The sequence below is a fragment of the Esox lucius genome, chromosome 8, assembly GCF_011004845.1.
Source record: "Esox lucius isolate fEsoLuc1 chromosome 8, fEsoLuc1.pri, whole genome shotgun sequence".
Lineage (NCBI taxonomy): Eukaryota > Metazoa > Chordata > Actinopteri > Esociformes > Esocidae > Esox > Esox lucius.
The window spans coordinates 9,946,657-9,959,812 of NC_047576.1; the positions used below are offsets into that span (position 1 = coordinate 9,946,657).

The window sequence follows — 13,156 nt, forward strand, 5'->3', positions numbered from 1 at the left end:
TTGTTGAGGCTGAATAATTCATCCAAGGCGCTTTTTTTTTTATGTTGGAGCAAAAACAACGATGTCAACAGTGTGGTGGCATTAGTTTCCTGGAGCCAACATTGACTTTGTCCATAACATGTCCTTCCAGTAATGAGTAATGCTGCAATCAGTCCCTCGTCTTGCCATGTAGTCGCCAGTCGACCTTCATTATTGTAAAACCACACAGGCATAATGAGTTTCCATGTTTACCACTGACACGGCCACTGTGGTTCAGAATTGAGTCAGGTCAATGTGAAAGAAGCGGGAGAACGATTGTAATCCACTGATAAGCCACAAGGTATATGCAACCTAGATTGGAATCTATTTAAAACGGGACCAGACTGTGTTGCCAGCTGAATTATCCATGTCCTGAAGCCTGAAGGGGTTTGTCCACAGATGTGGCACACTATACTGGCCCTAACTGCTCAATCACTTTGGCTTCCTCTTCTTAGCACTGATAGAAAATTGTGTTTTAATAAATACAACAGTGTTTTTGACCCCCCAAAAAAATCACACTCACTTCCAGTCAGCATATAAGAACAGTCACTCAACTTGTACTGCACTCTTTAACTAGTAATTTACCACCAAAAAAATATTTTTGATAACCTTATATTCTAGTTTCAGAAAATGTGCAGGGACCCCTTGGTCCTGAGTTCAAGGAGTAGGTGGTTCCACTACTGATGTGCCCTGAGGGACAAAACATTGACTGGGCGGGGAATGGGAGCTAGCATCTTGATCCCTGTGTCGATGTAGTCCGCTGCTGAAAAGAAACCCTGCAGCCGACCTTGTCCTCAGCTGCTCACACAGAACCATCGTCAACTCCACGCATGACAGCCACTGCCTCTTCAGAAGCGACTGACTGCTTCTCTTCTAGTCTTTTTGAACATTTGAACATAAAGTGCATGTCCTCTTCCTTACTCTTCAAACGGGCACTGTGCAGAATCCTTAATCTGAAGTTGACAAGAACGAATGTAAACACTAACACTGCAGCTCTCCTTTTTCCTTACTGAACAAAACTGGAATAGTATGAACTAGTCCAGGGTGGTTTAGGGTGGGCGGAATAGTATGAACTAGTCCAGGGTGGGCGGAATTATATTGCAAGTCTAAAGCAAGAGAGAGAAAACTACACATCATTACAAACTGATAGATGGACTGGCGAGAAAGTTTAAATGAGGAATATCCCAGGCACTATTTAAAACTGATCATTTAATTGTACTGTACTTGGCAATATTATGCGTACATGCATTTCTGTCCTGTCTATGGATGTAATAGCAATCAGTCTACGGTGTTCAGCAGTTTCTATGGTATTTTTAAAGGACAGAAATACCCAGGGGAAAACACAGACAGACTCACACAGAGACAAACAGGCTAAGAACAGCTCATTTCAACAGACATGTTGAAATGAGTCACAATAGGAATAGTCAATGACCAACATGACACATGCCAAGTGAGAACCACAGAAGTAATAGCCAATGGATGAATTCCATTTCTAGGCTCTAGCAATCATAAAAACAGTAGTCCTATGCTGCTTATCCACAGATAATAAATTACAAAGTAAATATCTATCAAAACTTTTCATAATTTTCTGTCTGGTTAAGAAGTTAGCTTTGTAACTAATTCTGCGAGTCACCTTTAAACATGGCATATTATCTGAAAATCATAAGCCCCTGGAGAAACCTCCCACTGTTTTCACAGGGGCCTTTCACAGGAAAAGGTCATAACCCCTCATGTTTCCCTTTACCTCTCGTTCTTCTCTCTGGAGACCAAACGAGACTTCTCCAAGAGATACTTCTCCACGATAGCCCTGAGAATGAGGAAGAAAAAGAGTGGAAATGAAAGAGAGATGAGAAATAATGGAAACATCAATTGAGTGACTCTAAAGTGAGTCTGATCAAGTGAAAGTGTGTGTGTGTGTGTGTGTGTGTGTGTGTGAATGAGTGAGATCCAATGGTAGAAGTGGATGGGAACATGACAGTATAGTATCCAGATTTCCCCCACACATTTATACAGTATAGTCAGTTTTAAGCTAGATGTGGCAGGAAAGAAAATGTCAGATAGACACAATTCCTGTTGTCTTTGTTACTATGGTAACCTACTTACAGGGGCCGCTGAAAATATCTGATCTGCAATATTTTAGCTAACATGGTGGCCCTAAGATTTTTAGGAAGCTGAGCGGTAATATACCTTGTCACCAGAAATACTTTTATTGTTTAGGAAACAACACAAAGACTAGACGTTTGTTGGAGCATGAATGTTTTCTGTTCTAAAATAAAAAAAATATTTGGTTTTTAAATGAGAAAGGGGAATAAGCAATTAACAGTTGAACAGCAAGTTCAGATATGGACAGCCTCGCATATAGAGACATGTTAGGAAGAAGCCCAATAAAGCCAAATGAATCAACAGTTTAAACACACATCTTTATTTTCCTCAGGCGTTGCTATGAGAAAAACAATATTAGGCTAATGTTTTGGATCGTTCAACCTATGAATAGTGTCAGGGTGATGGCTGGTGTGTGTATATTAACACTAGTTCTGTGACTAGCTCAGACTGGGCGAGAGCCCAGGGCCCAGCGCTAGGCATGGAAAATATTAACTGGGCCTTTTGTGTCCCTTCATATTGCTGATCAAATAGAAAACGCAGTGCCAGTCAGGTGAATGTGGACTATAGCATTATCACAGCCAAGCCTAACTATTAACAGGTAATAACAGAGGGAGACATACACAAGACAAACACAGACTAACGTAGCAGGCATAAAACGCCCCTAGATGGAGTATCATCAAATTCCCGCTTCATTAAAAAGTCGACTAGCAAGCCAGCAGCATGACATTGACCTTAGCCATCCAGCCAGCAACAAACAGCAAGTTTGTTATCAAGCTAGTTAGCTAAGTACATGTGCAACTTGGTGATACTCTGGGCGATGCTGGTGCTATCTAACCAAATTAGAATTGGCGACAGAAATGTGTGACTATAACATCAAATTATTAAAGATTACTAAAATGAGTGGTTGACACTAATGTAAATACACATGGTTTCAGTATGAAACCAATGTCATAATCACCAGCTTAATGTCACAATGGGCTGTCAAGCACTGGTTCACATGATCTTTGACTGTTTGAAATGAGTGTAGGTTGGAAATGTGTCAACAGCTCAGTGTCTGAATTTACATACACACACCCACACAGACACACAAAGACCCACACAAATACAGATATACACACACAGGTACTGTATATAACCACACACAGAGACAAATGAACAGCCTGCCTGTGTGTAGTCTAGTCAAACTGAAGGTCCTCGCCTGGCACAGGCGTCCGCAACCCATGTTATTCTATGTTACACTGAGATGTTGCCATCTCCAAGACTGTGAGACCCGGCTCCCAGGCAGCCAGGAAAGCAGACTGCTGTAGTGTATTAAAATGTCCTGCCAGCCCAGCACTGAGCAGCAGTCCTCGGGTCTGCCTGGGTAATCTCCTCTATAGAGTGGCCTCGGCCACTCCACTATCTGCCCGCACAGCAAGCCTTTGTTCGGCAGAATGTCAGCACTGTCCTGTTGGAATCAATGGCTTTGGACTGACAGACCCTCCACTAGCTACACAATGAGCTAAACCAGCTCCACTACAGCTCAAACCGGCAGAGTCTCAACAGCCACATTCAACGGGACTCATCCAATTACAAGCTAAGCAATTCAATACAAAACGATGAACCCTTATTACAGGGCCATCTATCCAGTTGGTTAGTCTATGGCTCGGCACAACTGTGCTGTAATCTGGGGTGAAGAAAAAAAACAGCGGTCGCAGCCAGTGTTCCTTTTTGACACAGTCTTATTTTAAAGCTTGCGAGCAGCCCTCTCTTCCCCTATTGGAGAGGAAGTGACAGTGCCGAGCAGCGCGTGATGGAGGTGGTGACCATAGCGACAGCAGACATGGAGGAGGGGACTGTGGTACTGTAACGTGGGACTGGAGACCTCAAAGAGGAATCACAACAGAAACAAAACACACTGCAGTGCATCTTAAGATGTATGGCAATGATGAAAGTAACAGTGGCTGTGTGCAGTTCCACTGAGGTTAGTCATATCACTGGCACTGAGATGGTAACTTAGTTGGTGCTTAGTTGAAAAAGTGACACGCAAACACAGGTGTGAAGTGTGTGGTAGACAGGATCAGACAGTGTTATCACAACACATCACAGCTCAGTAATCGTTACTCACCCCCTGACCACACCACTCTCCAGGTAGTTGACCTGGATGAACTTCCCAAAGCGGCTGGAGTTGTTGTTGTGGGCCGTCTTGGCGTTCCCAAATGCCTGGTAAAGAGAAGAGAAACACATGGTTACTTTTGTTGTGGGAATTTCCACCCAAAGTCACTCATGGAAGTCCGCCTCTATCAGAGTAGATGGCCGAGCTAACCAGAGATGGTCCCAGACCTTAGCACATCTGACACTACCGCTAAGTGAACTAGAGGTCTGTATAACCGCTTTGTGACAAATGGTGATCTAAAAGTTTTGTTTTATAAAATACATTTGATCGATGATGAAGTGACTGTGCCAATAGGTGTGTACAGGGCTGTCACGATTATGACATTTTAGTTGATGATTAATTGTCACAAATAATTGGGATGAATGCTTTAATTGTTTATATTGTAAATTATATGCCACTATTCTAGAGTAAACCTAATAATATCATAGGCCTACAATATACATGTTTGCTCCCCACCTTTCTGGTGCAAATCCGACAATTCACCTCTAAATTATTGGGCTCACCTCTTTCATTTAGCCTAAAACTAAAATGCACATTAATCTAATTAGGAAACATGGATTAAAAAAAAAGACAAAAAGGTGAAAATATTTTACACACACTTGATATATATATATTTTTTGGGGTCGACCAGAGTTGATTTGACAAATAAGCGACTAAAATGCGTTTGTCTATTAATTAATAATGTTAAGAAATGTCAAACGCTCTTCAACCCCATGCACTACACACCCTAACTGATGGAATCCAACATCATTTGTGTGGTATTTGTTGAGACCTTTCTAACATCTGTATAAAAATCCCTTATTCAGATTGGAAACAATTTTGGAATCAAAAAATTATTTTGATCTGGCTGAAATAATCATGATCAGGCAATTATGTAATAATAGCGACAGCCCTACATGTGTAGATTTTTACTGCTACATCTGTGGTTTTTAGCCACTGATGTCAACAACAACACTGTTGTCAACAACAACGATGACAACAACAGAAGCCTGTTCAGAATGACAACACTGCAACCCCACGCTGGAGTAAACACCAAATGAAAAGCGCAGCAGAGAGCGCAGGCTAGGCTTGGGGTTACTGGAGCCATCTGGAGCCGATTGTACCCCCTAACCCCCCCTGCCCCCCTGCTTTCTTGTCTCTTGCAGACATCCAGGGGGTAACACTAGGCCAGTGTGATTGATGGAGATGTGGGGAGGCCTGTGTTTTGTCCAGTGAAGTAGCCTTCCCCCAGGCTATGGCCAACCCTAGGCAGGGGCACACCGCCAGCACTGCTGCCAGTCAATGGACAGCCCTGTACACACGCATTCACAAGCACGCACGCACAACAAAAACCAGCCACTGGGGAAGCAGACTCAAAGAATCTTAAATAGGATCCACATTGTGAGAGGTGCACCAGTTGCAGCCCAAATTTGATACAGTGATGGTGAAGCTGATTTAAAGTGGGTCCACTCTGAGTGGGTCTGATAAAAATTCCTTATGGTGAAGCGCTGACCCATTTCTACTGTTGCGATAGACTGGACATCCGGAGGTGATTCCATGTTTATCCAGAGGTCTGTTTATGTCAACCCATGAGAAGAACTACAATCACTACAATCGCTCCAAATGCATGCTGCTTTAAGAGTCATAAAATGTATAAAAAGTTTGGTCTCAACAAAGAGGTTTAACTTTATGAAAATAACTTTGAAATGTGAGTCAATTCTCACAGGTTAAAAGAGGCAGAATTTGACTGAGGAGAAAAGGAAGAAAAGTCTTACTGAAATGTCATCAACCGACAACCTGGCTTTTGCGGTTAAACACGGACCTGTTGTAACATTTAGAGTCCTCTTTCTTAGAGCGGCGACTAAATCCTCTTTCTAGTGTGTGTAAGTGTGCGTGTGTCTTTTGTTATGTATGGTTGTGTATGTATACACAAGTGTATGTGTGCATGTTTGTGTCTGTCTTTGAGTGTTTGGTAGGGTGTGTGTGTGTGTGTGTGTGCTAAATGTAGGGGCGATTGCATTGACACTGGGCCAGGTTGAGGCACAGTTAGCATGTCCATCCATCTGAATGATGCCCAGTGTTGTCAAATGGCTGAAAGCTAGCAGACCCTGGGAACATTCCCCTGTGCTTGGCCTCTGCCGTGTAGGGAATGCTAAACATGGCGGAGCCTTATTCAAATCCAAACACGTTTCTCTGTGGTCACTGTGATTGGTCGCAAGGCACATTAGGAAGTGGATCAACGGCTCGGCTACCCAATCAAAGTCTACGGAAACATGTAATTTAATCTGCAAGGTTCCATAAAGGCCCCCCACTTGTGTGTGTCTGCGCGCGAGTGAGTGAGTGAGTGAGTGGGGGGGGGGGGGGGGGGGGGGGGGGGGGGGGGGGGGGGGGTACAGAGGGGAATATGATATTAAGATTCCTGTGTGTTTGGTGCATATTGTGCGTCTTCACCCGTCTTGACTGGCTCCTGTCTCTGTTTTCTCTGGCAGCCAACCCATGTGTATTTACACTACAACCACCCAAGGCTCATTCAGTCCCTCAATGAGCGTCCTCGCCCATTCCACCTCTCCTTATCACTGTCATTCTGGACAGACACAAATCACTAGGAAAGGTCATGGGTTGGTATGGCTGCCGTCTGTTCTCCAGTGCCAGAGCCAGGCTGACACCACTTAACCACACTGGCACATTCACAACGGATTCCTAAGCTGCTTAACACAAGAATTTCCAGTCATTGCAAAACACATGGGCGGTAATAATCAGCCTCCGTCCTCATAACCTACACCTGGAGACTGATGGCTCATATGCTAATGCTAGAACATCATTACAACCAATTGTATGTAAACTAGCATGTGTGAAACACCAATCACCAGTGGCATTAACATTGGTTAGAGAGCCAGTGGGACCTTAACATGACAGTCATACATCTTCACAACATCTTGCTGCATTAACCCTGCTGAAGGGGTTCCAGGAAGTAGATGCAAACCCAAATGAGTGCAAGCACATAGTTTGTACTTGCTCTGTGACTGCAGTGTTAGGACTAGAAAAAACACAGCAATTATTCAGAAATAACTGCAAATGGAACACAACTAAGAGCAGAAAGAATAATGTGAAAATAAAACTAACACCATAAGCACATGTAAACACAATCCAACCATGTGTACATCAACTACATGTAAAAAAAAAAAATAAAATAAAATAAATAAATAAAAAAAATTCTCTTGGCAATTTCTACAGGATTTCACTTCCAGGGTTTGGAAACAGAATGAAGAGCACATTGTTGGAACTTGTATGCAGAAAATGCATCATGTGTCAGTTTCTTAAAGCATCACTGTAAAGAATGATGAGGCCCACTGCAGGTCAAAGGCTAACCCGACAAAGTCATTCAGGCACCAATCAGCTGAACATCCCAGCATAAAACCAAAAAAAACACAAAGAAGAGCACTGACGAGGATTCAGCGCAGAGTGGCATGTGACACGTACCCCCTGTGCCAATCTTGTTGAACTAGGAATTGGACTCCATCACACACCATGTGGGATGCCACTGCACAGTAAAACGGCACAAAATTCAATGAAGGTAACCATTTAAACAGACTTAGTAATCGCACAACGCGCAAGATGCACTCATTTGGTTTTAAGTGGAAAATAAGTGGTTGAACGTCAGCCCTGTGGAAATAATGAAAAGATGCGATTGGGAGAGGTCTCTGGTTAAATTACTTCAATATGCTCTTCAGCAGTCAGATCTACAGTATCCTGTGTGCCGCAGCCGGTCAGGGCTGCAGGGAGTCTCGCTCCAGTGCCCTGGTTCACCAGGCTGCTCTTATTTCAGGGAGCCACACCCAAAGCACCACTTCTAGATATAGGCTGTGGTCAAGGCCCTGTGCCACCGGCCAGTTACATTAGAGCCTATGTTGGTAAATTCAACCAGACACTTATGTTCATAACAAGTGCACAGAGGAAACTGGTTAAATAGCAAAGAACATAAGACACTTCTTAAACAGGGGGCAAAATATGATCTAAAATATGAGACATGGGCTAATGTGATGCCGCCTAGCTCACAGTAGCCGACTGGCAAAGTGGTTTAACAGTTGCCAACGGACGGACCAAAGGACTGGTCTCGTAGGACCTCCAGCCATTGGTGGGTGTGGATCTGAACAGCCTGTTTCAAACACCACGACACTGGCCAGCGCCTTCAGGGAATACAGCCTGGCCAAATATAGCCAGTGGAGAGTGGAAACCCAGGCCGGCTGGGACGGCTACTCCTCTAGACTTCCTGAGCAACAACACCATGTCTGTCGACACTCCTTGTAGGCTGATTGGCCAATGGTGAGGCCTGGTTCCTCAAACTAGCTCTTCCTGAAGCATAAAACGTTGGCTTCCGGTTCGACTGAAAGCAATACTTTATTTTTGTGGCCAGAGACTGCGTTATGGGCATATGATTGGTATCATTTGCTAGACTGGCTCAGCCTGAATGCAAAAGCTAGCAAGTACTGGATAAATACTTGCTTAAACTGTCAGCCAGTAAACCACTGTTAATTATTTAATACCTGGTCACAAAAATGTCATGCACAAGCTTCAGTCACTGGTAAGATAAAGAAACGTGTGAGTTTGGCTCGCTAAGGCATGGATATGCATTAGTCTGGAGAGCATGATGGTGGCTACCAGACAAGCTTCCTGAGCCCAGGGAGAAACCACATTGTGCTATTTTGTTCACAATGATGTCATACAGCTGTGACCAGCTCAGAGATAATTCTCCAGTACTACACATTCTACTGCAGAGGGGAGGGAAGCTTTACTGCATGGAACAAAAACCCAAACAGAGCGTGTGCTTTTGCAAGTTACACCAGGCCTAGATTTACAAGATTAACAGGGTTTATCCGAGAGGCTAATAATATTGAAGTGTTGTGAGAACACTGCCTTATACTGAGAAGACATGACTGACAGATCTAGAGATGGTGTGGTTGTGTGAGGTTTTAAGTAAAGCAACCCTTCAATATATGCTATTGGCAATAGGATTCTGAAATATGATGGGTGTGTGTGTGTAATGAAGAAGTGAAAGTAAAAGGTACATTTTCAGCACATCAAACGTGTGTTTTGATCTTTTCAAATCTAGCAATAATGCCACAAACATACGTTGCATTTTTAGACAAATGCGCATTATAGTCTTGGCCCCTGTGTTTTAGTCAAAATGTTGTCCCGACAGTGAGGCTGGGTCCTAGTATAGCCAACCCACATAAAAATTTTTTTAATGCAGGCATTCATTAAATCCCAATTCCACCAAAATGATCTAAAATTCAGGAAAGAAATGTTAGACAATAAAAATGGCCCAAACAAGTTGAATGAACTAACTGTCTGTTTACATCCCACAAGTCTTGTATATTTTATGTATAATCCATTCCTTGCATTGAAAACTGTGGTAGCAAATATGGTTCCTCTTTGTGAAAATAAAATGTTCTGATACCAAGTCATATTAGCCCTGCAGTTAGAGAAAACGATATCTGAATCAAAGGGGCAGTCAAATATTTCTTCCTGTATCCACTGGGGCTTACGGACTGGGGCATACGGACGTGCAAAAAAAGCACAAAGCACACAGGGGGAAAAAAAACAATGAGAGCTAATATAACATGAGACACAGATCATTCATAATCAGGAGTTTCATATGAGCTTCAGATAAACTAATGAGAGGTCATTGCATAGAGATGATTGGAGTAATGTTCAAGAGGTTGAATGCTGTCTAATACTCAGCACAGTGAAAAATCACGCTACAATGCCAATGATCTCACCTCATCAAAATGCAGCTAAAGCTGGAGACATCCCTCATAGGTTCAGAGCCCAGACAGAGGAAACACAGCTCACCTTTTCCCGATTGAAACTTGGCCTGCCTCCAAGAATGAGGAGCCAATGTATCAAAATGTAACAATTTAATTAACCTCATGTTGAAGCCATTAGTTGGAGCTGAAGAACTGAGAAGTGGAAACTAACTTATCTGAAAAGAAATCCTAGGAACAAAAATGCAGCAACTTCTAAGGATATTGCTTCCTCTGTATAATGTCAGCCATCTTGTGGGGTTCTTGTAGAATGCGAGCTAGGCCCTTCTAAAAACCTTGCTGTAAAGCTGTGCCGACAAGCTGGTTAGGCTGTAACGGGGAGCCAGAACGGAGCCTTTGGTTCTGGCTAAGCCCGGTGAGAATTTGGTCTTGGATGTTTAATGGGCCAGTCTCTCAGTCTGCCCTCTGACCACAGGCCCAGGGAAGCAGCAGAGCACAGAAACAGAGAACCAGCCTCAACTAACCCGCCAATGGGACAAGGACACTGCTGACTGAGGGGAAAATCACTTCTTCAGTACTCTCCAACAAAAGACTTGAGGCAGACACACATCAAGGGACCAGAAACTTGTCCTGCTTCTGCCTTTGAATGCGGTAGAGTGGCTTCTGACACACTGCAAAGAGCAAAGTTCGACAGATAGTATGCCAGCTACTGTATTCCATAGTAGACAATTATGTGCAAGTAGTGCAAATAAGCAGATTGAACAATGTGTGTACAAAACAAGCCAAGGAGATCTGAGAAATGCACACAGATCAGTAACAATGACGCATTTACTTTGAGTGAAACAGCATTCCTTCTGACGCCTAAGCTAGTTTATGATCTTCTAGTAGCCAAATTACTGAGGACTAAAATGAGATACGTGGGAAGTATACGCTGCCAGATTGGAGAAATCTGGTCTAATAGTTTCCAAAGAACAAAGCAGCTCTTGCTGTTCACGACCAATGACCTGTGGGCTTTCTACTGTTCACATGTGCGTGTTATCGAAGTCACAATTCCTCTTAGGTTCGTGGGGATGTTGTGTTTGAGGTGGCTTCCTGAGCCAACCAAGGCACAGAAACCAGGTCAAATACATTCACACTGATGATAGGCTATCCAAAAAGATCTACCAGTGCATTACATTGTGTGTCATAGTGAGATTGAAACAGTTCAATATTCTTCTTGAATTTTCGTTTTCTTTCACCTCCCAAATCCAACAGAATTTCCCCACAGGAATTTTACATTATGTCAAACTCACTTGTACCCTGCAAAAACACGAATAATCCTCAAAAATAGGAGAGCTTGGACTGGAAAAATGTATTGTGGAATGATGATACAAATATTAACTTGTAAAGGGGTGATTGCAAGAGGAAAGTGTTGAGGAAAAAAATGACCAGGCATACCAATCTTCCTGTAAATAATTCCAAATACAATCAAGTGAAGTAATAATACTTTTCAATTCTTCTCTCCTCCATTTGCCTTAATAGCAAATTGAGTATTACCATTTGTGCTGCATTTGCCTTCATTGCATATCTATACATTCCACTTGTAATATACATTATACTTAACACTTTTCTGCCCTCTTCTATTTGCCCTTCAGGTTAGATGCCAACTGCATTTCGTTGTACTATACTTGTACTTGTTCAGTGACAATAATGTTGAATCTGATCATATACAGCATCTTTAGAGAGCTTAGATTCACAACTATCCAACATACATTTTTTCTATGTTCAGAACTGGACCTCTAAGGCATATTTGGAATGTTAGGGTAAATTTGGTGAGACTTTCAACTGCCAGGAAAATGTTACATGTTACATGGTTGAATACAAATATTGCCATCATTGATCATTACTGTGGGGCACTTGCTGAGCAAAAGGTGAGTAATGAATATTATACATGTATACAGCACACCTGGCTCATGTGGTCCCATATTTCACATCACTATGAACATTAAGATATCACACTACAATTGTAGGCAATTTCATATTTTCATGAGAAACTATCCAACAGGTGCTGTTCATATTAGAAAAAAGGCTTATGCTGGGTTAATGTGTTGGTCTTTGGATCTACAAATCTTGTACATGGCTGCACCCGTGATATTCAAATTCTACAGGTTTTGTTGTTTTGTCTCTGTACTCCAACACCCTGGAAATTAAATCATACAATGACGAAGGGGTTAAAGTATAGACCGTCAGTTTTAATTAAACGTGTTTGGACCAGCGGGCTCACTGCTGTCTGTTATTAGGCAGATGTGTTTGGTTGCATTACAGTGCATGCACATAGGGGCTGGCAATATCAGGTCTTGAATTTACATTCATACCAAAGTGTCAATGCAAAGCAAGCTGGCCAACATGATGCAGATAAATGCAAACAAACTGATCAGGAACAGGCAAAATGTATGAATCAACAGTGATTAGCTCAGCTACGGCAAATTACCTGCTAGATCAAAGAAGACTGCTATGGTGGATGACCAAAAGAATGCCCATCATAAAACAACTAAAAAGTATCAGGAACACTGACCAAGAGTTAGGGTTGAATGTGTCACCCAGACTGGTCCTAACGTCACCAGCAGAAGTAGAGACCAGACTGCAAGGTGCAAAGACACAAATAATCCTCAAAAATAGGATGGCCTCTACTGGAAAAAAAATTGTACAGGGGTGATGGCATGAGGAAAGAAATTACCTGGAATCCCAATTAACTTGTGAAATAAGGTTGTGATTTAATTTCAAATCCAATGGAGTTAAGTGCCAATAAAACAAAACTTCACTGAAAGCAATAGGTAAAAGGATTATGATCAGCTATTATGATGTCATTCTATTTGCATTACTGGTAAAAAGTCGTAATTTGCATCGACCAGGAAGTAGTCAATTCAGGTATAAATATTGTGAACAGTAGGGTGAGAGGAATACTCCCTATCCATAAACTTAGCAATCCCCCTAAAGAGGTTAGATAACCTCCCAGGCCACCCCCATTAGTGGGCGTTATTAGTGGGCCGACAAATCTTTTGTGGAACTTCCCTTGAACCCCCCAAAGAATCTTTCAGCCTTTCAAATGTCAATGAAACACCACCGTTCTCTATTGGTAATGTTCCTCACTTCAGCT

General features: G+C 42.5%; 1 protein-coding gene across 1 annotated transcript in view; it reads right to left on the minus strand.

The window, feature by feature from the left end:
• LOC105011442 (unconventional myosin-IXb) overlaps positions 1-13,156 on the minus strand; it is a 65,033-nt gene that overhangs the window by 26,469 nt on the left and 25,408 nt on the right. Inside the window, exons 3-4 of the mRNA XM_010871454.5 lie at positions 4,229-4,323; positions 1,763-1,825 (exon numbers count right to left, since the gene is read on the minus strand). Coding sequence (XP_010869756.3) covers positions 1,763-1,825; positions 4,229-4,323 — 158 coding nt within the window. The remainder of the gene's footprint in view (positions 1-1,762; positions 1,826-4,228; positions 4,324-13,156) is intronic.